The sequence below is a fragment of the Cynocephalus volans genome, chromosome 7, assembly GCF_027409185.1.
Source record: "Cynocephalus volans isolate mCynVol1 chromosome 7, mCynVol1.pri, whole genome shotgun sequence".
In the NCBI taxonomy this organism is placed as follows: Eukaryota; Metazoa; Chordata; class Mammalia; order Dermoptera; family Cynocephalidae; genus Cynocephalus; species Cynocephalus volans.
In genome coordinates, this window is record NC_084466.1 from 133,140,996 (window position 1) to 133,165,679 (window position 24,684).

The 24,684-nt window shown below is 49.2% G+C and overlaps 1 protein-coding gene across 5 annotated transcripts; it reads left to right on the forward strand.

Annotated features, from left to right (window-relative positions):
• Positions 1-9,213: 9,213 nt before the first annotated feature.
• On the forward strand, positions 9,214-24,607 carry PPRC1 (PPARG related coactivator 1). Of its 5 annotated transcripts, none has more exons than XM_063102481.1 (14): positions 9,214-9,410; positions 13,481-13,669; positions 14,266-14,412; positions 14,532-14,633; positions 14,745-17,685; positions 18,172-18,225; positions 19,125-19,182; positions 19,975-20,045; positions 21,047-21,770; positions 22,969-23,115; positions 23,222-23,288; positions 23,404-23,525; positions 23,763-23,914; positions 24,199-24,607. In XM_063102481.1, the coding sequence occupies exons 1-14, from the start codon at positions 9,258-9,260 to the stop codon at positions 24,300-24,302; spliced, it is 5,031 nt and encodes a 1,676-aa protein (XP_062958551.1). In that variant the 5' UTR covers positions 9,214-9,257; the 3' UTR covers positions 24,303-24,607. The 5 variants fall into 5 exon arrangements, with proteins under 5 accessions (XP_062958551.1, XP_062958552.1, XP_062958553.1 ...); XM_063102482.1 differs by having other exon boundaries at positions 19,978-20,045; XM_063102483.1 differs by having other exon boundaries at positions 14,532-14,624.
• Positions 24,608-24,684: the final 77 nt, after the last annotated feature.

Below are 24,684 nucleotides of genomic sequence, written 5' to 3' on the forward strand. Positions count from 1 at the left end.
GGCTTTATTAATATGCTAATTGTCCTGCTAGTGGGAGGGGAGAACCGTGTCAAAGTGACCGAGGCGAGCGCGCAGCGAGCGACGACGTGCGTGCGCGGCGCAGCGGGAGGGCGGTGATGGGCCGGAGCGTTCAGGGAACGGCATGCATGTGACGCAGCTTTTAAAAAAGGAGACGGCGGCAGAGACCCCGGAAAGGAAGGGCGAGGGGAGGGATAAGAGGCGAAGCCTCACACTCGGTGTCCGTCCTCGGGCGCAGCCGGGTTGGGCGCGCAGCGGAGTCGGAGCGGGAGCCCGGACTGAAGGAGGCGGAGCCAGGGTGGGCAGTGAAGGGTAGCTCTTTCTCCACCCCGGGCCGCGCTCCGGGAGGGTAAAGGGACCACCGGCTCCTGTCCGTGCCCTCTGCTGAGATCCCAGCCTTATTCTGGAGACCCTTGTTACGCGCCCCTACCCCAAGCTGGGTGGAGAAACAAGCACTACACTAATTCTGGCAGCAACTCTTCAAGTCACCTCTCCCTCAATTGACCATGCCTCCCTTGCCTGCTAAACCAGTTGGGACTGGAGCTAAAAGGGTTAATTAAGTGGGGTCCCCGCCCTCCCCCGCCTAAGGGTCTGGGATCCGCGTTTTCCTGGGGGGAGGGAGCTGCGGAATGACCACCAGGTTGGACTACGGTGGGGGATACGCAGCCCATCTTTCCCCCTGCAGGCTCTGACGCATCAGTAAAGACACTCTCTTCCCTTCCCCCCTTTCTCTATCCAGCCTTGGCGCCTTCCTCCCCAACCCCACCCTGCCTCCGCCCCCCTGCCTGGAAGCTGCTCTCCTTTGAGGGCTTCAGAGACTGAGGAGAACAAGAAGCAGACCCCTCCAGTGACCCCTCTACCCGTAGAGCAGAGGCCAAGGTGGGGGTGGTGGGTGGGGTGGGGATGATCTGCATGGTCAATGTAAGAAACACTTCTTCCCCGGGGAGGAGCTTCCCAACCTTCAGGCGCTCCTCAAGGACTCTCCAACCCAGCCCTAGGACGAGAGAGGCTCCATCTCCATCCCTTCCCAAAAGCCCAGCCTTAGCAGCCTCATAAACAGGAAATACCTATTAGCAGGGAGGAGGGAGAGGACGGGAGCGGCCTGGAGGATAGAGTTTGCCCCCTCCCTCCTGGGGGTCCCCAGCTGCTAGCTTCTTTTCCTTAAGCTTCTGGGTGGGCTCCAAGGTTCTATAGACGCTGGGGACCTGGGCTAGTGTCCCCTCCCGAGGGCATCCTGGCCCAGACCCCCCCCTGCGGGCAGGGGGTCCTCCCCTTTGTTACTTGGAGAGAGATTGGTTAAGTCTATTTGGTTCCCTCAATCTGGCTCAGAGTCTGCACAGCAGGCTTGACTGGCTGGGGGAGGGTTACAGATGTGGAGGCTTAAGTGTTTATGAGATCTCTTCTCTCCACCTTAGGTTTTTGCTGAGGGAGTAGGAAATGAAGGAAGAATGCAGAGTCTGGGGATTGAAAAGAGAGCCTGCCTAGGAATGGGGACCCCCCCTTCCATGTGCTTGGCATGGGGAAAAGGGGAGCTCCACATTGTGGATTCTCCCACCCCCACCGGGGACACAGCAGGACATGATTGAAGCCATCCATACACAAATATTTTCTTGGCAGCATCTCCTGCCTGAATCCACCTCCTCTCTACATTCTCCCAGGCAGAGGTCAGTACTAGAGGGAGTAGAGGGAATCCAAAGCAACATAACACTGGCCTGGAATTTTGGATACCTACCTACATTTGAATTCCATCTTTGCCCCTCACTAGCTGAATGACCTGGGACAACTGACTACACCGCTCTGAACTCTAACTTTACCATCTGTAGTTTTATAAGAATCAAACTAAACAATGTATATACCTAGTCACCAAGCCCAGTGCCAGCCATGTAGTCAGTACCCAATAGACATGAGCTTCTTTCTGCTTTTTTGAGCGTCTGCTTCTTTGGATTGGCTGGATGATTTGGTATGGTGTGGAGGAGGGGAAATACCTGCCTTGATCCCCTTCTCTCTCTACTGTCCATAAATTTGCTTTCCCCCAATCCTGTGACCATTTATCCCTAAGGCCACTCATTCCAGACAACTAGCCTGGCCAGATTCCATGGTGATCACTGATCACCAGGGTGGACAAGGGGGATTCCATCCCCCACCCCCCATAGAGGTGTTTGCCTCCTCTGAATCTGAGTTTCCTTCTCCTAGATTACACATGTGAAAGGTAGAAGGCAAGGGAGGAAGAAAAACCACATATGTTGAGCATGTACTATGTGCCAGGCACTGTGCTAGGCATTTCACACCTGCAATGTCATATACTTCCCATGAGGTCCTTTGGAAGTAGGTGCTATTACCTTCATTGAACAAGGAAGAAAACTGAGGTTCAGAGAAGTTAACAAGTTTGAACTTCCTTGTAAAACTCTTCTCCTTCTTCACCTACTAACTACTTAATGGCTCCTTAACACTCAATTTAGCTTTACTTTCTTTGGGAAGATTATCCCTCCCACCCCCACCCTACCTGCTGTATTTGCCCAGTTTCTTTTAAGAAAATACCATCTCAGGCTGGCCAATTAGCTTAGTTGGTTAGACTGCAGCCTTATAATCTAAGGTCACAGGTTGGGATCCCCATCCCTGATCCCCATCCCTATATCGGCCAGTTGCCAAAAAGAAAATATCATTTCAATGCTGTTGAATGGGTCATTAGGGTAGGTGTTTTTGGCTCCTAAAGGAACCAGGCTTAGGAAAGATAAGTAATTTGCCTGAGGCCATACAGCTAACAAGCACTTGACCCAGTGCTCCACTCCCTGCCTTACTTTTAGTAAGGATTAGAACTAGGGAGGGAGAAGAGAATATCTTTGGGGCAGCTCTGGGAACTGAAGTCAAAAATGGGAAGAGAAGTCACAGAGGGACTGGCAGATAGATGGGGTGTGGTAGGGAAGGGGTGGGGCCTAGAAAGTCTTTAACTTAATGATAGTGTCCTGGAGTGCAGGAGGCCTAGCTGATTTGGATGAATGGATATAAGCACCCAGTACTCGTGTGTGTGTGTGTGTGTGTGTGTGTGTGTGTGTGTGTGTGTGTGTGTGTGTGTGTGTGAGAGAGAGAGAGAGAGTGTGTGTGTGTGTGTGTGTGTGTGTGTGTGTGTGTGTGTGTGTGTGTGTGTGTGAGAGAGAGAGAGAGAGAGAGAGAGAGAGAGAGAGAGTGGGTGTGTTTGTGGTGAAATTCAATAACATAAAATTAAACTTTTTTTTTTTTTTTTAAATGACCGGTAAGGGGATCTTAACCCTTGACCTGGTGTTGTCAGCACCACATTCTCCCAAGTGAGCCACGGGCCAGCCCTAAATTAAACATTTTATTTTATTTTATTTATTTATTTATTTTTTTTTTTAAAAAGATGACCAGTAAGGGGATCTCAACCCTTGGCTTGGTGTTGTTGTCAGCACCACACTCAGCCAGTGAGCAAACCGGCCATCCCTATATAGGATCCGAACATGTGGCCTTGGTGTTATCAGCACCACGCTCTCCCGAGTGAGCCACGCGCCGGCCCCTAAATTAAACATTTTATTTTATTTTATTTATTTATTTTTTTTTTTTTTTTTAAAAGATGACCAGTAAGGGGATCTCAACCCTTGGCTTGGTGTTGTTGTCAGCACCACACTCAGCCAGTGAGCAAACCGGCCATCCCTATATAGGATCCGAACATGTGGCCTTGGTGTTATCAGCACCGCACACTACCGAGTGAGCCACGGGCCGGCCTTAAATTAAACATTTTAAAGTGATGAACTCAGTGTCATTCCAGTATTTAACACCAATCATTATTGCAAGATAGACTCTGGACATGGGGGATGAAGCAGAGTAGGAGGTACTGAGGAGAAGAGATGAGAAAAGAGGAGGAGAAGAGGAGCCCACAAAAAGGCAGACAGCAGAAGCAACTGGCTAGACTCACTCCAAGAGAGAGAGGCTCCCTGCCTCTCCCAGCTCCTAGAACCTGTCCCATCCAACTCCCTCTCCTAACCTTGGCTTTCTGTTTTTTCTCCCACGTTTTTCTCATCCTTGAAACTTTCTCAAATACTTATTGGCATCACTCTTTCAAGGATGAATCTTCTTTTTCCAACCAGATAGTAGATGATATATGTCTTGTTGATGGCTGTGTCCAGCATCTAACAGAGTGCCTGGAACCTACTATATATGCCCTATAACATTTGTTGAATGGGGCTGGCTGCTTAAATAAGTTGGTTAGAGCATGGTCTTACAATACCAAGGTCAATGGTTCAGGTCCCCACACTGGTCAGCTGCCAAAAATAAAAAAAGTAAATAACTGTAACATTTGTTGAATGATTACAAGAATTTTGATAGAATTTATCTTTCTGTGCCCCCACACTTGATTCTTCCCTTCTTGTCCATTTGCCATCATCATCACCATCACCATTTACCACCACCGTTCTGTTCTCTGACAAAGCAGTTTCTCAAAGTATATAAGCAATTCCCAGGAAACTTGTTAAACATGTAGAAGTCCCCACCCTCAGATGGACAAAATCATATTTCTGGAGAAGGACCTAGGAATCTGATTCTTATACATGCCAATGTTTAGGAACTATTCTTCTAAAAGGGTCCCCATCCTGCAGACTGTTCCCGCCAAGATGAAACCTGTTCATTCATTTCCCCTTTCATCAGCAACTGCTTAGTACTATAGAGAATTCCCCAGCTGGGAACTAAGGAGCCAAAGATAATCTACTTACTATGTGCCTTTGGGCAAGTGGATTACCCTTTTTTAGCCTAAATTTCCTCCTAAGTATAATGCTGATAGTAATCCCTGCTTTTCTAATTCTATCATGGATACTGCCAGGATTCAAAGACACTCGACAGCAAGATGAGGGCTGTAAACCATTTCTCAAATATGGGTTGTTTGGGGCTAAAAATAGAACACTAAAAGGGATGTTACCTGAATATTGGGTAGGATCCTCCCTTGTAGGATAACTGCAATCCAGATATATTAATTATCTATTGCTGTGTAACAAATTACCCTCAAACTTAGCATCTTAAGTCAAAAAACTGTCAGTGTCTCACACAGTTGCTGAGGGTCAAGAATCTAGGAGTGGCTTTGCTGGGTGGTTTTGGTTTAGGGTCTCTCACAAGGTTGTAGTCAATAGGCTGCCCAGTTAGCTCAGTTGGTCAAAGCATGGTGTTGTAACACCACGGTCAAGGGTTTGGATCCATGTACTGGCCAGCTGCCAAAACAAAACAAAACAAGGTTATAGTCAAGCTGTCGGCCAGGCAGTAGTCATATTAAGGCTTGAGTGGGGCTGGAGAATCTGCTTCCAAGCTTACTCTCTTGGTTGCTGTCAGGCCTCAATTCTTCACTGGTTGTTGGACAGAGGCTTCTATTTTTGCCACATGGGCCTCTCCATAGGGCTATTTACAACACCATACCTTGCATAAGAGATCTGAGAGGGAACAAGAGCACCTAAGCCAAAAGCTGCAGTCTTTTTTTTTAAAGCTCCCTCTAAATTGCAGGTCTTTTTGTAATCTTAATCTTAGAAGAGACATATCATCACTTCTGTCATATGCTATTGGTCACACAGACCAACCCTGTTATAATATGGGAGGGAACAACATACAAGAGGGAATAACAAGAGGCAGAGATTATTGGGAGCCATCTTGAGGGTTTCCAACCATACCAGGTCTGGTCCTCAGTGTTGCAGGTCTGGAAATTCAATTTAGGCAGCATATCAGAATTCATTAGATTCAGGAGGCTGACTCACATAAATCAAGTTTACATGAAACCTTATCTTGGTATGATTCCCCTCACCCCCCTGTCTAGATATCTTTAGCTAAACTTGTCTTCCTTTTTTTTTTTTTTTAAATTTTTAGAAATTTGCTATTTATTTATTTAGGTCTTCCTTTTAAACACAAAAAATTTGTTCTGATGTAAGAACCTGTGCATTGGCTGTTTCTCTTACCACAGAATGTTCTTTGGATGGTTAGTTCTTCCTTGTGATTCCCATCTTACTTCAAATGTCTCCTCTTCCAAGGCTTTTCCTGATTACACAATATAGAATTGTTCCCTCTTATTTTTTGCACTCTCCATCTCATTTATTTTCTTTTTTCTTTTTTTAAAAGATGACCGGTAAGGGGATCTCAACCCTTGGCTTGGTGTTGTCAGCACCACGCTCAGCCAGTGAGCAAACTGGCCATCCCTATATAGGATCCGAACCCGTGGCCTTGGTGTTATCAGCACTGCACTCTACCGAGTGAGCCACGGGCCGGCCTTCATTTATTTTCTGATAGCACTTATGGCTATCTGAAATTGTTTTGACTCTTTTACTCCAAGATTATTTCTCACTATAATATAAACTCTGGTCCATTTTGTTAGGGAGAGTTTTTTATTTTTGTTTATTTGTTTTTGGTCCATTTTGTCTTTGCTCTTTCTCCAGTGCTTAAAACAGTGCCTGGGACATAGTAGGCACTAAATAAATAAGCCAGAATGCTGATTTATTAATTCACACTGAGAAATATATGTTATGCCAACAGGGCACTTGGTTTCACTTGATCAAAACACTTCCTTACCATAGAAAATTATTATGAGAAGTCAGTGATTATAATCAGCTGAGTCTTTGGTGAGCCTAGAGTCAAGCAAGGACAAATGATTGTTGGTTCCCAATGTTTGTTGGTCTATGGCTCTGAGGTTTTCCTTCATAGTCTTTAGGAATACACCTGAGAAGGGGTCTAGTAGCCACAGCTCCCCTGTTCAGGTGGCACCAGAGACCTAGAGATATATTCTTATCTTTTTTGAGTAGATTCCATGCAGACACCATACTTAGGTGAATAGATTGTTTCTTCAGATGTGGAGTAAAGCAAAAATGGCAAAACCTTCTGCTTTTTTTTTTTCACGGTAGTCTTCTTCCCAAAGTCTAATCACTATAATTAGTGCCCCAAACCACTAGCATTTACAGAGCATGTTTTAGAGTATTTTTCTTCCACAGAGGAAAAATAGTGCCAACATGTATTATTCTTATTTGTTTCTCATAGACAACTTTATTTCTGAGTTTATTAGAAATAAACTTCATTGTTACCACTTATATGATGACTATTTTATAGAGAAAGTTGTGAACAAGATTCAGTTTCCAAATTTGTGGCTTTTAAAGCCTATTTTGGAAGACAAAACTAATTCAACCAAACGATTAAGAACACAATTTATTAATTTTTAAAAGTTAACTTAAAAAATTAACAGAAGGAGGTCCTCTCCTCTCATGAACTTTTGGTGGCAATGTATATCGATGCAAACTTCCCAAAGGGTAATTTGGCATTACCCACCAAATTTCAGATGCATACATTGTTTAACTCAGCAACCGAATTTCAAGGAGACTACTCCATAGAAGGATTGCACAAAAGTGCAAAGATAAATGTACACAACATGTCCAAGGATATTCACTGTAACTTAATATGTAATAATGAAAAATGGAAACAATTTATTTATTTATTTATTTATTTATTTATTTTTAAAAGATGACCGGTAAGGGGATTTCAACCCTTGGCTTGGTGTTGTCAGCACCACGCTCAGCCAGTGAGCTAACCGGCCATCCCTATATAGGATCTGAACCCGTGGCCTTGGTGTTATCAGCACCACACTCTCCCGAGTGAGCTATGGGCCGGCCCTAATGGAAACAATTTAAATATCATTTACGTAATGATATATTCATATAATGGAACTGGTACTCACTAAGAGCTCAGTAAATATTTGGCTAATGAGTGGATTAACATATTACTATATGAAAAAAGCAAAGTGTAGGCTGGCCAGTTATCGCCACTGGTTAGAGCACAGTCTTATAACACTAAGGTCATGAGTTCAGATCCCCATACCGGCCAGAAGCCAAAAAAAAAAGCAAGTTCGATCCTTGCACTGGCAAACCTTCCCCCACCTTCCCAAAAGGAAGTTGTAGATCTATGCATATGGAATGATCATTTTTTTTTGGCGGCTGACTGGTATGGGGATCCGAACTCATGACCTTGGTGTTATAAGGTGATCCCATTTTTGAACAAAGCCTACATTTTAATTTTATTCTATTTTATTTTTATTGTTTTTTAAATACATTTTTTCCAATTTTAATTTTAATTTTTTATTAGGAGATCTTTTTTTTTTTTTTTTTTTTTTCAAAGATGACCGGTAAGGGGATCTTAACCCCTGACTTGGTGTTGTGAGCACCACGCTCAGCCAGTGAGCGAACCGGCCATCCGTATATGGGATCCGAACCCGGGGCCTTGGTGTTCTCAGCACCACACTCTCCCGAGTGAGCCACGGGCCGGCCCAGGTAAGGAGATCTTAACCCTTGACTTGGTGTTGTCAGCACCACACTCTCCCAAGTGAGCCATGGGCTGGCCCTAAATACATTTTTTACTCTACACGTTTTGTACTATTTGAAATGATTTTTAAGCTGTTCTAATAAAAACGTTCTTTGAACAATAGGAAAACAATATGAAGTAGCTTCTAAGTGACAAATGAGTGAATACTAAAGAGAGTGATGTACCGTAGAAATACAGAGAGGGATCACAGTTGGCTGGGATGATCGAAAAGGCTTTTCCAGATTTAATAGGGTATGAAAGATGTTCGAGTATTCCAAGCAGAAGAACAAAGACAGGAGAACACCTGTTGTCTTTAGGGGACAGCAAGGAGGTCTGGAGCAGCAAGAAATAAATTTGGTCGGGAGAAGCCAAAGTAGGTTTCTAAGTAACAGCAGACAGCGCAGAATGCAGTATTTTAAGATTCAGTTTGCAGAGTGCCGCAGTATGGGACTAGGTGAGGGTTAGCTCCTGGAGTGCGATGCCCACTAGGGGGTGCTGTTTCAAAACACAGGCCCCCTTGGACTAAGGTGAAAGGAATATACGTACAGCAGGTCGAACATCAAAGAGGGAGTTCCAACAGATGGACAAATTAACGAAAATAAAATGATACGCAAATGTTAACGTTCTCCCTTATTACTGCGCGCTCCCCAACTCTGTCTCCTCATATAACACGAAACTAAGTACTACAGTACACCTAGAGCTCGCGCCATCCGGCCGTCGCTTAAAGCGACTACTACTCCCAGAAACCCTTGCGCGAGGCCAGGGCCCTCTTCCCGAGCGCAAGTGGCCTTCAGCGCACGGCCTTCTGGGAGCCGTAGTCTTGCAGTGCCACCTGGGAGTTGTAGTTCCCTTTCCCAGAAGCGGCGAGGCGAGGCGGTGCCGGCGATTAGAGCCTCGCTGGGTGTTCAGGGGCCAAGATGGCGGCGCGCCGGGGACGGAGAGACGGAGTCGCGCCGCCCCCAAGTGGGGGCCCCGGGCCAGACCCAGGCGGTGGGGTCCGCGGCAGCGGTTGGGGGAGTCGGAGCCAAGCATCGTATGGGACCGTGAGTGCTGTGAGCGGCGGGGAGCAGGTGAGAGGCTGGCGCGTGGCCGAGGCTGGAAGCAAAGCGGCGTGTGCCGGGTGGTGACACGTGGACGCCACAGGAAAGGGAGGCAGCGCTTGGGAGTCGATGCCGGGTGGCCGCGGGAGCCCGGTCGGGCCGAGCGGACCTGAGCTGTTTGCTGGGGGTACGCGAGTAGAGGCGCTGTCCCTACGGTCATGCCTGGGGGACACCGGAGGGGCAGAGCCAGGTGTCGGAAACATGGTCCGCAGTGGGGGTTGGGGGGCCAGCGATTCGGACTTGGCGTGGAAGGCTAAGACCTTCCGCTAAGGATGCGGAGCCGGCCTCCCGTAGCCCGCCGTCGCAGTTCCCTTTTCGGAGCCACGTGGGGTGGGGGCAGCGATTTTCCCGGGAGAACTTGTCGGCCTCCCCTCCCCCTCTAGGCGGCCCAGGCACCCACGTGGGTTGGGTTCCCGGGGGTGGGGGGACGGCGCGGGCTGGGTCCACGTGGGGGCGGGGAAGAGATGTCCACGTGGCTCCCGTCCCAGGCTGTCGGGCATCTCGTATCGGCCCTGGATCCGCACTGTCGGGAACTGGGTGTGTCTCAGCCGGTCCCGCCATCACCGGCCGAGGCAGGGAGCCCCCGGCCGGGAAGTAAGATAGGGGCTTCTAGATTCAACTTTGCCCAGAGCCTTGGAGTTTTTTCTCTCCTGCTCGGGCGGGTCCTCAGCGCCTCTCGACAGCGGATGGTGAAGGACTTTACAGGCGTTCGGGCAGTCTGTTCACCACGGATGGCAGGGTGTGATGGGGAGGGTAGAGGTCTGAGGCTGAAGGGCTGTGGAGGAGTGAGCTTGTGGCGGCTTCTGTCTGACCGGCTTGAGGTGGGTTGTGAGTCACGGGCTCTGGCGTTTAGGTTGCCTGAAGTCCTGCCTCATTCGTGATTCAAGGTGCATGGGGAGTGTCGACATATACCTGGGACAAGGTTAGGTAAGGGAAAGGGAATTCCTCTTCTCTCCTCACTTTTTTTCTCCAGCACCTCTTTTTTGGAGGCAGCTAAGGCCTGCTGCTGTGAACTGACGCACAGAAACTGGGGTAGTCCATATTTAAGGCTCTCTGAAATTTTTGCTGAGGATAGGAAAGGTTGGAAGCAGTTTAAGAACTATTCACCACTAGTTGAACATTTATTGGATGAGGGGGAATTCTTTCTGTCAGATTCTTTCTTCTTGGCCTTCAGTTCCACATACTTAAAAAGTGTTACTGTCCCACTCTTCATTGGAGGGCTCCTTTCCAGGGTGGAAGTGGGCAGGAATTAGTTTGAACTGTTATCTCTCTTGAACAATTAAGCTGAGTCCTGGACAGCATTTTGTTTTGTTTTTTTGTTTTGTTTCTAGATGGGAGATGGTTCGCAGGTCTACCTGGCAGACCAATCCAGCCCTTGCCCCTGGGGAGAATGGCCTATGGTGTATGAATTTGGGAGCAGCCCATCCCTTCTCCCTCATTTTCTCAGAGGTCACATCTTTTGGGGCTGGTGCTGCCCACCCTCTGGGGAAGAGGCAGGAGGGATCCAAAATCAGCCGTAATACAAATTAGGTGGTTGTTTGGGGTTGGAGAGGGTCTCATGGAGACATTTCCTACACCTTTCGCCCCTCACCACAACCAAAGATGGGTATGTGTTAGCTAGTCAATTAACCAGCTATTTATTGAGATACCATTAAGTTCAGGCACAGGGGATACACTGGCAAACCACACAAACATGGCCCTTGTTCTCCAGTATCTTATGTTTTAATTAGGATAGACAGGTAATAAATAATGCGCTCTAACCAGCTCAGCCAACCCTCCAGCCCCTAAATAATGATAAATGGGACAAAAGGAAAGTGTAGGATATTTGGGATTGTATGTATCATCTGCAGTAATAATCTACTTTGCAGGGCCTGGGAAGGGACATTTTAAGCTGAGACCTGAAAGTCTGTATGTGTGTGGGATAACTCACCTCACCAGAGGGAGGTGTATGTGAAGGCCTTGAGGGGGGAGAGAACATGGCTTCTTGGAGGAACAGAAATTTGTATGGCAGAGTAGTGGGAGAGGACGTGCTGGAGTAGAATAGTCTGGTGTAGAAGACCAGGACCCCTGTAAGCTAAATTAAGGAATTTAAACCTAATGATAAGAACAGTAAGATGCCATTGAAGGGATTTAGGCTTACATTATTAAAAGTTTCTGGCTGGTTTTGAACCCTGGAGGGACAAGATAGATGTGGGAAAGGCAGTTGGTTATGTTATTGAAAGGCAGAGGTTATTGAAGTTAGAGATGCTGGTGGCTGGCTAGCTTTTAGCCTGTGCTTGCCCTTGGATGATCTTGGTACCCTGGGAGCTGTGCTGTTTGTAGAGTGAGAGAATGGGTGACATCAGGTAAGAGAGGGTGTCTGTTACTGGGACTCCAGTAGGTACTACCTGATGGAGGTAGAAATGAATGGTTTGTAGAGCTGTGCATTGTCTTGAGATTCCAGCCTAGAGGCTGGGGCTCTGGTAGGTAGGTGGCAGGGTAAGATGAGATACAGCCTCCTCGCTCACCCAGAAGTGTTTGCTGAGCCAGGTACTGTTTAGCTGCTGGTTGTAATTACAGGGCTGTGAAGGCCTGGGAGGGGTTAGTGCCTAAAACCTGCCACCTTTCACTTGGTCTCTGGCCTCCTAGTGTCCCTAATCAGCCTTTCCTTTCCCTGGGCTTTGGAACTCCAGTTTGGTAGGAGGGTATACATGTTAGGGGGGTGGGGGGGTGGGGAGTCTCACACCTATTGCTTTTTCCTTTTGGAAGAGGTGCCGAGTTTCCCTTTGCTGCAGATGCGGAGGGGTGTCTGGCTTGTCTGTGTTTGATCCTGTTCTCAGGCCTTCGCATCATGTTCCCTGTAGTAGAGATACCTATGGCTCTGGTCTCTGGCCTTACCAGTCCCATTCCAGCCACTTCTGGCCCTGCCCACACCCACACTCTTGACAGGTCTGGGCGGGTGGCTCCCTGCCTGACAGGGCTGAAGATGTTGCTAGCTCTCAGAGGAGTGTGGGGCGGGGCCTCTCTCCATCTACAGAATCAAGCTTTCTCTTCTTTTGTTCTCACCTGGTAGGGGTGGGGAAGAGACCCTCCCCTTGGGACTACCATTGAGAGGTTGTGTGGTACACTGTTGCCCTTCAACATAAAAGCGTGGAGTGTGAATATAAACTGTGGAGAAGATATTGTGCTGGGCATTTAAACTCTTCTAGGAGCCGAGAAGAACATAAATTAATAGAATACAGAGGGTTATTTGCCTCAAAGGAACTTGGAATCTAGTTTTAGTAGAGATGCAAGGAATGTTATAAGGATGGGGGGACAGGATATGATTGCCAGAAAAGCAAATTCTTCTGAAAAATGTCTGAATTTAGGGGTGTGAGGAGAGATCAGCATGGGCTGGGGGAGCCTGAGGTGTCTTCTTGAAGAAGGTAGAATTTGCGTTATTAGAGAACAGAGGCCTAATGGGAGTTGAGGTAGGTAAGGTTGTAGCTGGAACTATGTCCTTGCTGACCTCTTTTCCTTTGGTATGCCCCTCAGACAGTTGCTTTCACCACTGCCAGCAGATGACTTCTTTTTTTTTTTTTTTTTTAAAAAGATAACCGGTAAGGGGATCTTAACCCTTGACTTGGTGTTGTCAGCACCATGCTCAGCCAGTGAGCTAACCGGCCATCCCTATATGGGATCCGAACCCGTGACCTTGGTGTTATCAGCACCACCCTCTCCCGAGTGAGCCACGGCCAGCCCCAGCAGATGACTTCTGAACAGTCTTGATCTTTGATGTTTTTACTTCCCAGTTTAATAATCTTCTGTGGTTCCAGCCATCTCTGGATGGAGTCCAAATATTTTTGTGCCCAGAAGGTCCTTGAACACTACTGTCCTGGTTGGAGCTTTTGCTCATGGGTTGTACTTCTCTCTGCCCAGCTAGCCCAGAGGTTTGGTGATGGTGGGGCAGCTGCTGAGTTTGGGCCTGTTGGTGGAGGGCCAGGTACCTGGCTTATGGAGCATATTAATTAGCTGCTCCCAGAGGGCTCATGCCCTTCTGGCCTTCCCCTCTTTTGTCCCAGGTGCTGCTGCATGAGGAGGGGGATGATTCTAGCTTTGTCAGTCTGTCTCGTCTGGGCCCATCTCTGAGGGACAAGGACCCGGAAATGGAGGAGCTAATGCTGCAGGATGAGACACTGTTGGGGACCATGCAGAGCTACGTGGATGCCTCCCTCATCTCCCTCATCGAGGATTTTGGGAGCCTTGGAGAAGTAAGCTGGGGCTGGACTTGGAGGTTTTCAGACAGGAGCTTTGCATGGGAGGCCCTAGCTCAAATCCTTGGAGTTGTTATAAGTGTGGCTCTGCTGTCCCAGAACCTTGGCTCCTGGTTGCCCAACCTGAGTCCTTGATGTATGTTTTTTTGTCTCTAGGTAGGAGTGAGGCGGCTGGCTGCCAGATTATATCCCATGTAGGAATGCCCTGGCTAGTTTGGACTATAGTCCCAGGCCTTTTCCCCTATCTGAGCCCCTGACCTATATATGTCTAAAGGATTCTGATCTCTGTTTTTGAGTTCAGTTCCAGCCTAGCCAAGGATTGTCTGCTGAGCATCCCACATCTTACATGAGGGTAGGGAGTGTTTGAGACCCAAGCTTGGCTTAAGTTTGACTGGTCTCTGTTGACTCTGGAGAGGTGTGGTGGATTGTAAATGAGATTGGAACCCATGCTTCTTGATACTCAGATCCCTCTTGTGGGCAAATTGAGCTGAGCTGAGCCTGGGAGACCCATTCTCTTGGCATCCAGTTCTTCTCAGTGGTCCGGTAGGTCGTAGAGATGTTGGTGGGACCTTCCTGTTGTCTTTCTGGAGCAGAGCAGATTATCTCTGGAGGACCAGAATGAAGTGTCGCTGCTCACAGCTCTGACGGAGATCTTGGACAATGCAGATTCCGAGAACCTGTCTCCATTTGACAACATTCCTGACTCAGAGCTGCTTGTGTCACCTCGGGAGGGCTCCTCTGTGAGTGTGGGACCAGGGGAAGGGGACGTACGGTTGGTGCAAAGGTTAGACCACATCTGTAGGCCTACTCACATGGCTTTGAAGCACAAACTGATCTTAGGTCTTTCTCTCCCTCTTAGCTGCACAAGCTGTTCACTCTGTCTCGGACACCCCCAGAACATGACCTCATCACCCCAGTTGACCCATTGGGGCCCAACACAGTCAGTAGTAGAGTGAGTGGGGTAAGCTTGACCTAAGGAGCCTCAGAAACTCCCAGGTGGGAGGCTTGTGGAGATGGGTCTGGAAAATAGTTTCCTGGAGAAAACTCCTGAGGCTTCTCTTTTCTCCTGCAGGTTGAGATGTCTCTTGTAGATCCCCCTTGGGACTTCTCCCCACCCTCCTTCTTGGAGATCTCTCCCCCCAAGCTTCCTAGCTGGAGACCCACAAGATCGAGACCACGCTGGGGCCAATCCCCTCCTCCCCAGCAGCGCAGTGATGGAGAAGAGGAGGAGGATGTGGCCATCGTCAGTGGCCAAATGCTTGGTGGGGAGCTTGACAACTGCGTGAGCAGCACTCCAGACTTTCCCATGCACCTCGCCTGCCCCGAGGAGGAAGATAAGGCAACAGCAGCTGAGATGACAGTGCCAGCAGCTGGCGATGAGAGCATCTCCTCCCTGAGTGAGCTGGTGCGGGCCATGCACCCGTACTGCCTGCCCAACCTCACCAACTTGGCATCACTCGAGGATGAGCTTCAGGAACAGCCAGATGATTTGACACTGCCTGAGGGTTGTGTGGTGCTGGAGATTGTAGGGCAGGCGGCTACAGCTGGTGATGACCTGGAGATCCCAGTTGTCGTGCGGCAGATCCCTTCTGGACCCCAGCCTGTGCTCCTGGATGACTCACTGGAGGCTAGTCCTACCTTGCAGCTGCTTATGCCCACATTGGAGTCAGAGACAGAGGCTGCTGTGCCCAAGGTAACCCTTTGCCCTGAGAAAGAGGGGATGTCGTTGGATTCAGAGGAAAAGCTGCACTCATCTTGTTTACTGGAGCCCAGGGAAGTCATGGAGCCAATGGGGGCTAAAGGACCTCAGAACCCACCTGCCAATGCAGTGCTGGGTTCCCAGAGAGCTCGAAAGGGCAGGAGGAAGAAGATCAAGGAGCAGCCAGCAGCTTGTGCGGAAGGCTATGCCAGGAGGCTGAGGTCATCCTCTCGGCAGTCTACTGTGGCTACAGAAGCAAACTCTCAGGCAGGCAACTTGCAGAAACAGCCTCAGGGAGAACTTCAAAGAGAGGTTGGGCCTTCCCAGGGTCAAGGGAAACCCCGATCTTGGGCTCAGGCCTGGGCTGCTGCCTTGGAGAAGCCTAGCTCTGGGAACTTAGTGAGAAGTGCTGGACAAGGTAGCCCTGCTAAAGAAGGTCCTCTAGACCTCTACCCCAAGCTGGCTGACACTATCCAAGCCAACTCTGTTTCAGCCCACCTCTCATTGGTTGACTCTGCTCAAGCTGACCCCATGCCAGTTGACTCTGTTGAAGCTGACCTCACTGAAGCTGACCCCGTTGTAGCTGACCCTATACCTGTTGACCCTGCGTTGGTTGAACTTGCTTCAGCGAGCTCAGAGCTGGTTGACCCTCTCCCAGCTGACCCAGTGCTCATTAACCCAGTCCTGGCTGAGTCGGTAGCAGTTGACCCTGCTGTCATTGTTCCCATCTCAAATAACTTGCCACCAGTTGATGCTGTCCCAGCCAACCCGGCACCAGTCGACGTAGCACCAGTTGACCTTGTTCCTGATGACCTGGTTCTAGCTGACCCTGTGCTGGTTAAGTCTAGACCAACTGATCCCAGGCGTGGTGCAGTGTCATCAGCCCAGGGGAGTCTAGTGCCTCAGCTCCTCCAGGAGTCAGAGTCCTCATACCCCCCAAAAGCCATCATCCCTGAAGTCAAGGAGGTTGTGGGTCCTCTGAAGGTGGAAAGTAGTATCAATGCCACGACCCAGGAAGTCAGACCTCGGCCTCTCAGCCTGTCTGAGTACCGGCGTCGAAGGCAGCAACGCCAAGCAGAGGCAGAAGAGAGGAGTCCCCAGCCCCCGTCTGGGAAGTGGCCCAGCCTCCCAGAGACCCCCACACGGCTGGCAGACATCCCTTGTCTTGTCATCCCTCCAGCCCCAGCCAAGAAGACAGCTGTGCAGAGAAGCCCTGACGCTCCCCCTGAGGCTTGCTTTGTGTCTGTGGATCTCAGTCCTGCTTCTCCTAGTCCTGAGCCACCTGCAAGCAAACCTATGGCCTTTACTCCCACTGAGCAGGTGCCATCCCAAGAGATGCCACTGCCAGCGAAACCTCCCCCTCCTACTTTGCAGTCCATGTCCCCTGTTGGGCCCATGCCTCCCACAATGCCCACTGCTCTGCCTTTCCCCCCAGGTGGGCTGGGCATTTCCCCTATGCTGCCCCTTCCTGCAAGTGGTCAAGGGGTCCCTAGTCTGCCTCCGCCTCCCTTGCAGACTTCTAGTCTTCCAATGTCAGTGCGGCCAGTGCCACACGATCGTTATACTCACTATGCTCCCATGCCACCCTGGCCTTGTTATCCCCCTGTGTCCCCTTCTGGCTATCCTTGCCTACCCCCTCCACCAATGGTACCCCTAGTGTCTGGTAGTCCTGGCACCTATGCTGTACCCCCCACTTGCAATGTGCCTTGGGTACCCCCTCCTGCCCCAGTCTCACCTTACAGCTCTAGCTGTACTTATGGGCCTTTGGGATGGGGCCCAGGGCCGCAACACCCTCCATTCTGGTCTACTGTTCCCCCACCTCCATTATCTGCAGCCTCTGGGAGAGCTGTTCCCCCACCCAAGGTGGAGCCCAGTGGCATTCCAGCTGGCCCTCCTGAAAATGTACTTCCTGTGCCAATGGCGCCTCCCCTTAGTCTTGGGCCAGCTGGCCAGGGAGCTCCACAGATAGAGCCCACCAAGGTGGAAGTCAAGCCAGTGCCTGCATCTCCCCATCTGAAACACAAAGTGTCCTCCCTGGTGCAAAGCTCCCGGATCAAGGCTATACCATGTCTGTCTGCTGAGGATGTGTCTGTGGAGGAGCCTACGTCAGAGAGGCTAAAGCTTGAGACCCAGGAGACCAGGCCCAGGGAGAAGCCCCCCTCTCCTACTACCAAGGGTGTTCCCACACCAAGGCAGAGTACTGTCCCCAAGCTGCCTACTGTCCACCCAGCTCGTCTAAGGAAGCTCTCTCTCCTGCCTACCCCACGTACCCAGGGTCCTGAAGACATGGTACAGGCTTTCATTAGCGAGATTGGTGAGTTCCACACAGTTCAGTTGGTATGAGGAAGGGCACAGGGGTTGGCTGGGGAGTGTTCTCCATAGAACAGGATAAATCACCTTGATGAGGCTGGCCTTTGTTGGATTTCTTTTTTCTTTTTTTAAAAAGATGACCAGTAAGGGGATCTTAACACTTGTTTTGGTTTTGTCAGCACCACGCTCTCACAAGTGAGCTAACCACCATCCCTATATAGGGATCCGAACCTGTGGCCTTGGTGTTACCAGCACCACACTCTCCCAAGTGAGCCTTGGGCCAGCCCCTTGTTGGATTTCTTTGGAGGGTTTTTGAGAGGCAGAGCTCTGGGTTTGAATCCTTCCTGCTTTGTGCTGCTGCCTTGGTTCACTTAGTACAATGGGCAGGGGGAATATAAAGGGAGAAGTGAGGTGATGTGGAAGTTTTCTGGAACCTGTGTTGTCAGTTAGTAGGGGAGGATTTTCAGTCCTGTGTTGTGTGTCTCCACAGGAATTGAGGCGTCGGACCTATCCAGTCTGCTGGAGCAGTTTGAGAAATCAGAAGGTGAGGGAACCTGGGTAATTTTGCTTCTGCCCTTTTTTGTTGATCCTCCCTTTGGGTATGGCCCTGTAGTTGCTTAAATTGAGGCAGAGCAGAGGGGAAGTTTTAGCCACTAGAGCAGCCCCCTAATTGGAATGGGGAGACAAAATTCACCTGTGACAGTAATCTAAGCCAGGGACAGTGGTGATCCAGCATGGCAAGTACCATAAAAGAGTAGATGGGAAGGTCCAGGTAGGTTGGGATTATTTGGGGACATTTTTCTACAGGGAAGCCACTCAAGCTGGTCCTTGCAAGACAGGATTTCATAGAATATCTGTAGTGAGTAAAGGCAGAGAGGAGGAAAGATTGTGTATAGTATATGTGGAAGGCAATGAATAGCTCAACTTTCTCAGTAAAAGGCACAAATCTAGGTGCTATGAGGGATATTTTGTCCTGTTCTTAAGGAGCTTATGGTCTAATTGGAGAGAAAATCTGCAGAAATGGCTCTAGATGGTAACAGGTATCTATAGTACAAGGCAAAATATAAAATATGATAAGTGTAGGATAAGAGTAGGCTATGGGGCTGGGAGGTTAGTTAGGCAGTCATATAGAACCTTGAATGCTAAGCTTATAAATTTGGACTGTGTCTGAAATTCAATGGGGAGTGTGGGTGTTTCTCAGCACCGCACTCTCCCGAGTGAGCCACAGGGTGGCCCTTGGGAGTGTGGGTGTTTCTTAGCAGAGAAGAGACATGATTAAAAATAACACCTGGGCACCCACTGGAGGAGACTCCCTGGGAGAGCCTAATAGGGAATATGTAAGCAAAGTGGATTTTCCTCCTTTGGGCCTCAGAGCAAACTCTTCTGCACCTCTGTGGTCTGAAACATCTGGTTGGGCTTTTAACTAGTGTGGTTTCTTTGCAGCCAAAAAGGAGTATCCTCCCCCAGCTCCTGGTGACAGCTTGGCTGTAGGAAACTCAGGGTAAGTATGGAGACATGTGAGCGAGTTACGCTATTGCTGTTGGTCAGCAGCCGGCTGGCGCTCCAGGACTGTCAACTGGATGCCTCTGTTGCAGGGTTATTTAGTCAGCTCTAGAGTCTTTCTCCGTTTTCCCATCCCCTGCTCAGCCCATCACTCCTGGGCACTGTCTTGGGTGGTGAGGTGGGAGGGTGTGTACTGCCGTGCAACTGATTTCAGTCAGGAATTCCAAATGCCCTGGAGGTACCTTTTATCTTCTTCTGGCAAGTCATGCCTTTGGGGATTTCTTTCCTTCATTTAACAAACTTTAAGCTTGCTCAGTGCTGATGATGGTGTAACTTAAAGTGGGGGAAGACATATAATAGCTAGGGTTCTGCTGACTCCTTGGAGTACACAGGTACCCTAGACCTTCTTCCTCCCCAGTCTTCCAGCACTGAGAGGCCCTTTTTTCATTTTTCATGTTCATGGTACCCCATCCTGTTCTGCTAAGTGTGTTCCCTTCCACGTTGGTCTCAGGTTGGTTTGAGCTGGGCAGGCAAGGCTCCTGATTTGAAGGAGGTGGGGGGTATTCAAGATTGTAGCCAGCCTGCCTCCTAGAATCGGGCAGAACTGACTTGAGACCCAATCTACAGTTTAGTCACTAAGCCCCCTTTTGTGGTGGAGGAGGATGACAGGGACAGTTTGTGTATTCCATTCTTCTCTGCACGCACCCCTCTCCTATTGGTTTGTGAGGAAAACACATGTACAAGATATTGAGGAGGCAATGAACCAGGCTTTCCCTTTTCCCCCCGCCAGCAGCGTTGACACTCCCCAGGAGAAGAGGCCCCTAGACCGGTTACAAGCCCCAGAACTGGCCAACGTGGCAGGTGGGTTCAGGGTGGGGAACTCTGCCTGTGATTAGTTTATGCAGCAAATGTTTGCAGAACTTATTCTGCATCAAGTATGTGTAGGCATTGAAGACACAGAGATCTGATCTTTGTCTTTGAGGTACTTACAGTCTAGGGGGCAGATATGTACATAAATGATTAAATTGACTGTCGGAGGTGTTATGTTAAAGAAACCTGTGGTTTACAGTGAGATCTGAAGGGGGACAGTCAGGGAAGGGTTATTTAGAAGGTAAGCCCCTAAATTGAGACTTTAGAAAATCACTGATAACAATCAGGTGTAGATTCAGGGGACAGGGCATTCTAGGCAGATGAAGCAGCTTGAGTAAACTGAAGAAACAAAACCAGCCCAGTATATTTTGGGGAATTGTGAGTGGCTTGGTTTGCCTGGAGTGTAATGGCTGATCAGGGTGGTGGGCAAAGGTAAAGTGAGAGATAAAGCTGGAGTGGTAAATAGGAGATCAGATTATGGGAACTTTGAATGCCATGTTAAGCTGTTTGGACTTTTTCTGGGGCATTGAAGAAGCAATTGGAAAAGCTTTACCAGATTGGTGTTTGGGTGCTTCATCTAGCAGGAATGTAGATGACAGGTGAAGGGGTATGAAGCTGGAAGTAGGGAGACCATCAGAAGATTATTGCACGAGTCCAGGCAAGATGCAGCCCAAAAGTCAGGCATTGCTGGGTGAAGGGGGTGGATCTAAGAATCAAGTGGTAGATCACATAGGACCTGGTCACCAGCTAGATTTGAGTAGTGAGAGGAAGAGGGGTTCAGGGGACCTTAGCTGGCTGGGTTTCTGTTGCTGATCCTTAAGATGAGAAACATGGGGAAAGGAAGAGTGAAACAATGGGAGAAGTTGGGCTGTTGACCATGCTTGGTATACTTTATGAGATGAGGTGGTAGTCTCTGGAGCATATATACACAGCAGTTGGAAGTGTAGAATGGGATCTCATCCTGCTATCTCCATCCTCCCTCCCCCCAACAGGGCTCACCCCTCCAGCTACCCCTCCCCACCAGTTATGGAAGCCCCTGGCTGCTGTCTCACTGCTGGCCAAAGCCAAATCTCCTAAATCCACCGCCCAGGAGGGAGCCCTGAAGCCTGAAGGAGTTACAGAGGCCAAACATCCAGCTGCAGCCTGCCTCCAAGAAGGAGTCCATGGCCCTAGTCCAGTCCATGTGGGCTCTGGGGACCATGACTATTGTGTCCGGAGCAGGACCCCCCCAAAAAAGACACCTGCCCTAGTCATTCCAGAGATGGGTTCCCGGTGGAACATCAAACGCCATCAGGATATCACCATCAAACCCGTCTTGTCCCTGGGCCCATCCACCCCTCTGCCCTCATTCACAGCTTCCTCCCAGGAGCCACTTGATCACAGGACTAGCAATGAGCAGGCAGATCCCTCAGTGCCTTGCCTTGCCCCATCTGTCTTGCTGTCCCCTGAGGTCTCACCCTGCCGGAATGACACGAATATTAGGATTCCCCCTGAGCCCTCAGCCAAGCAGAGGTCAGTGCGCTGTTACCGAAAAGCCTGCAGGTCAGCCAGCCCCCCAAGCCGGGGATGGCAGGGCCACCGTAGCCGCAGCAGCCGTTCTGTCAGCTCTGGGTCCAACCGGACTAGTGAAGCGTCTTCCTCCTCATCCTCATCGTCGTCTTCCTCATCCCGATCCCGGTCCAGGTCCCTCTCTCCCCCACACAAGAGGTGGCGAAGGTGAGCTCTGATGGCCTGTTAGGTCCTCTCCATTTAGGAAGATCATGTATCCTCTTCTGTGGTTTACTTTGAAAGCTTTTACACATTGACTTTGGTACTTTCAGGCACTAAGGTTTCTATTTAGGTCTTTGGCTTTTGTCTTCTCCCCTTTCCTGGACTGTTGAAGAAAGCAAGCTATGAGACAATAGCATCTATCCCCTGTTGGGAGTTTGGGGTATCCCCAAGATCTCCTGCTTCCTTGAGACCTGCCTTGGGGAGACTGTTAGGGTTTGATATTAACCATGTTGATTTCTTTGCACACTGTATCAGTTCTCATTTATGGCATTTTCTTGGCGGTATGTGGGATGGTGGGTTAACTAACAGGAAACAGTTTTTTTTTTTTTTTAAGAGATGACCGGTAAGGGGATCTTAACCCTTGACTTGCTGTTGTCAGCACCATGCTCTCCCAAGCAAGCTAACCGGCCATCCCTATATAGGGACCCGAACCCGTGGCCTTGGTGTTATCAGCACCACACTCTCCCAAGTGAGCCACGGCTGGCCCCTGAAACAGTTCTTTTAATCCTCTGTTGAGGAAACTGTCTGGGGCAGTTCCTTTGGGTGTCACTATGGCCTTATCTATTTCCTGGCAGTATCTTTTTTTCTCAGTTACAGACCAAAGTTTTCCCACTTAGTTAATGAAGAATTCTTGGGTTTTGGCAGTGATGTATATCTTCAGAATGGCCCCTACTACAGGTCTAGCGCAGTCACCCCCTTTTGTGCCATGGTCATAGTATTCCTATGAGATACTGTAGGGGTGCAGTAGTAACCCAGAAACCCAGGCCTGGTCTCAGCACCACAGATAGCTGGTTGTGAGACCAAGGGCTCTGCTCTTTTTCTATGAGTCTCCATTTATTTTTTTTCCTCTTTCTAATTTGTTAAATATTTTTCAGTTTTTAACTGCACAATTGAAAATAAATACGATCTCTGCCAAAACACTCAAACGTTCTAGATACATCTAAAGTTCCATGAAGGGCCTCAGTTTATTCATCATTTTCAAGAAGAAAAAGTGTTCTTCTAGACCTCTTCTGCTCTGCTTTATCTTTGGTCCTGAGCAGGAGGCAGGGCTTCCTGAGAGGGAGGCAGGGCTGGAGCCTGGGTGAGGTAAGTGGAGTATACGTGTATCTCTCCCAGCATTTCTGCTTGTCCTTTTATTCTCCAGGTCCAGCTGCAGTTCCTCTGGACGTTCCCGAAGATGCTCTTCCTCTTCTTCCTCCTCATCTTCCTCCTCATCTTCCTCATCCTCATCCAGTTCCAGAAGCCGTTCGCGATCCCCATCTCCCCGCTGGAGAAGTGACAGGAGGAGGAGGTGAGCGTGTGTTCAGGGAGGCAGTGCATCTGGGATGCAGGTGCCTGAGAGTTCTGAGTCTTGAACTGTCTTGTGTCTGGGGGCTGACAACACTGTCTCTTGTCAGGTACAGCTCTTATCGTTCACATGACCATTACCAAAGGCAGAGAGTGCTGCAGAAGGAGCGTGCAATAGTGAGTAGAACAGGGTATGGGGGTGGGGCTTGCCCCTGAGCCATGAACTTAGAGAGCTGTCTGCAGCTGTAGCTGTGGCTCATGGTATGTCAATTTTTCTTCATATCCGTCATAGGAAGAGAGACGGGTGGTCTTCATTGGGAAGATACCTGGCCGCATGACTCGGTCAGAGCTGAAACAGAGGTTCTCTGTTTTTGGAGAGATTGAGGAGTGCACCATTCATTTCCGTGTTCAAGGGTAAGCTTGGGCCCTGAGGTCAGGATGTCCTTTCTGTCCCATTCATCTGCCTTGATGTTTCTTTGTCTTTCCTCATTGCTCGGTATGCCGGGCAATGTGGGACACCTTCATTTCTACGATCAGACAGTTGGCTGTTGGGGAATGAGAAGAACCATCTCTGTACCCTGGGGTGCTGTATCTTCTCCATGGCATGTGCCCAAATAGCCATCCCAGCCCCTGCCTCACCCTTCCCACTAGTGACAACTACGGCTTCGTCACTTACCGCTATGCTGAGGAGGCATTTGCAGCCATTGAGAGTGGCCACAAGCTGCGGCAAGCAGATGAGCAGCCTTTTGATCTTTGCTTTGGGGGCCGCAGGCAGTTCTGCAAGAGGAGCTATTCTGATCTTGGTGAGTGGAGGGAGGGCCTGAGGCTTTAGCATTCTTTGTCTCCTCCCCAGAAGGGTTTCAAAGCCTTTGAGAATGAGGCTAGGCAGACTTACCTTCATCTGACATACAAAGAACCTAAGAGGTGGGATGAGAAGAAAAATGGGGGCTCTCCAAGCTCTTTGACTTAAAATTGGGGCAATTTTAGCTCCATCCATTATTGGGATGGAAGATGGCTGGCCATTTGAGGACCCTGTCGTTGGGAAGTGTGCTCAGAGACTTTAATGTTTTTCTTTCTACCTTTATAGACTCCAACCGGGAGGACTTTGACCCTGCTCCTGTAAAGAGCAAATTTGATTCTCTTGACTTTGACACATTGTTGAAACAGGCCCAGAAGAACCTCCGGAGGTAACCCTGGGCCCTCCCCCTGCCCTTTTTTCTTTGGAGGTGCCCAAACTCCTCCACCCCTCTCCCCCACTCTAGGGGAGAGAGCTGCTAGTGAGGAGATGACTGTTTTATAAAGAAATGGAAAAAAGTGAAATAAAAAATGTGTTAAATCAGATTTTTTAAAAGGGTATTTGTTTTTTATAACAGGTATTGAAACAAGTTAACTTGTATTCCTATGTAAGATGGGTGGGGCGAAGGGGTTCCCCCAAGTGTTTGGAACATCTAAGTCACTATGTGGACTAATAAACATAGACTACAGAGAATTCCCAAGTGCTGTTGTGCTTCTTTCTATGGTGCTAGTGCCAAATGTATTCCCTTTTTCTCTCTGAACACAATCGGGGACATGC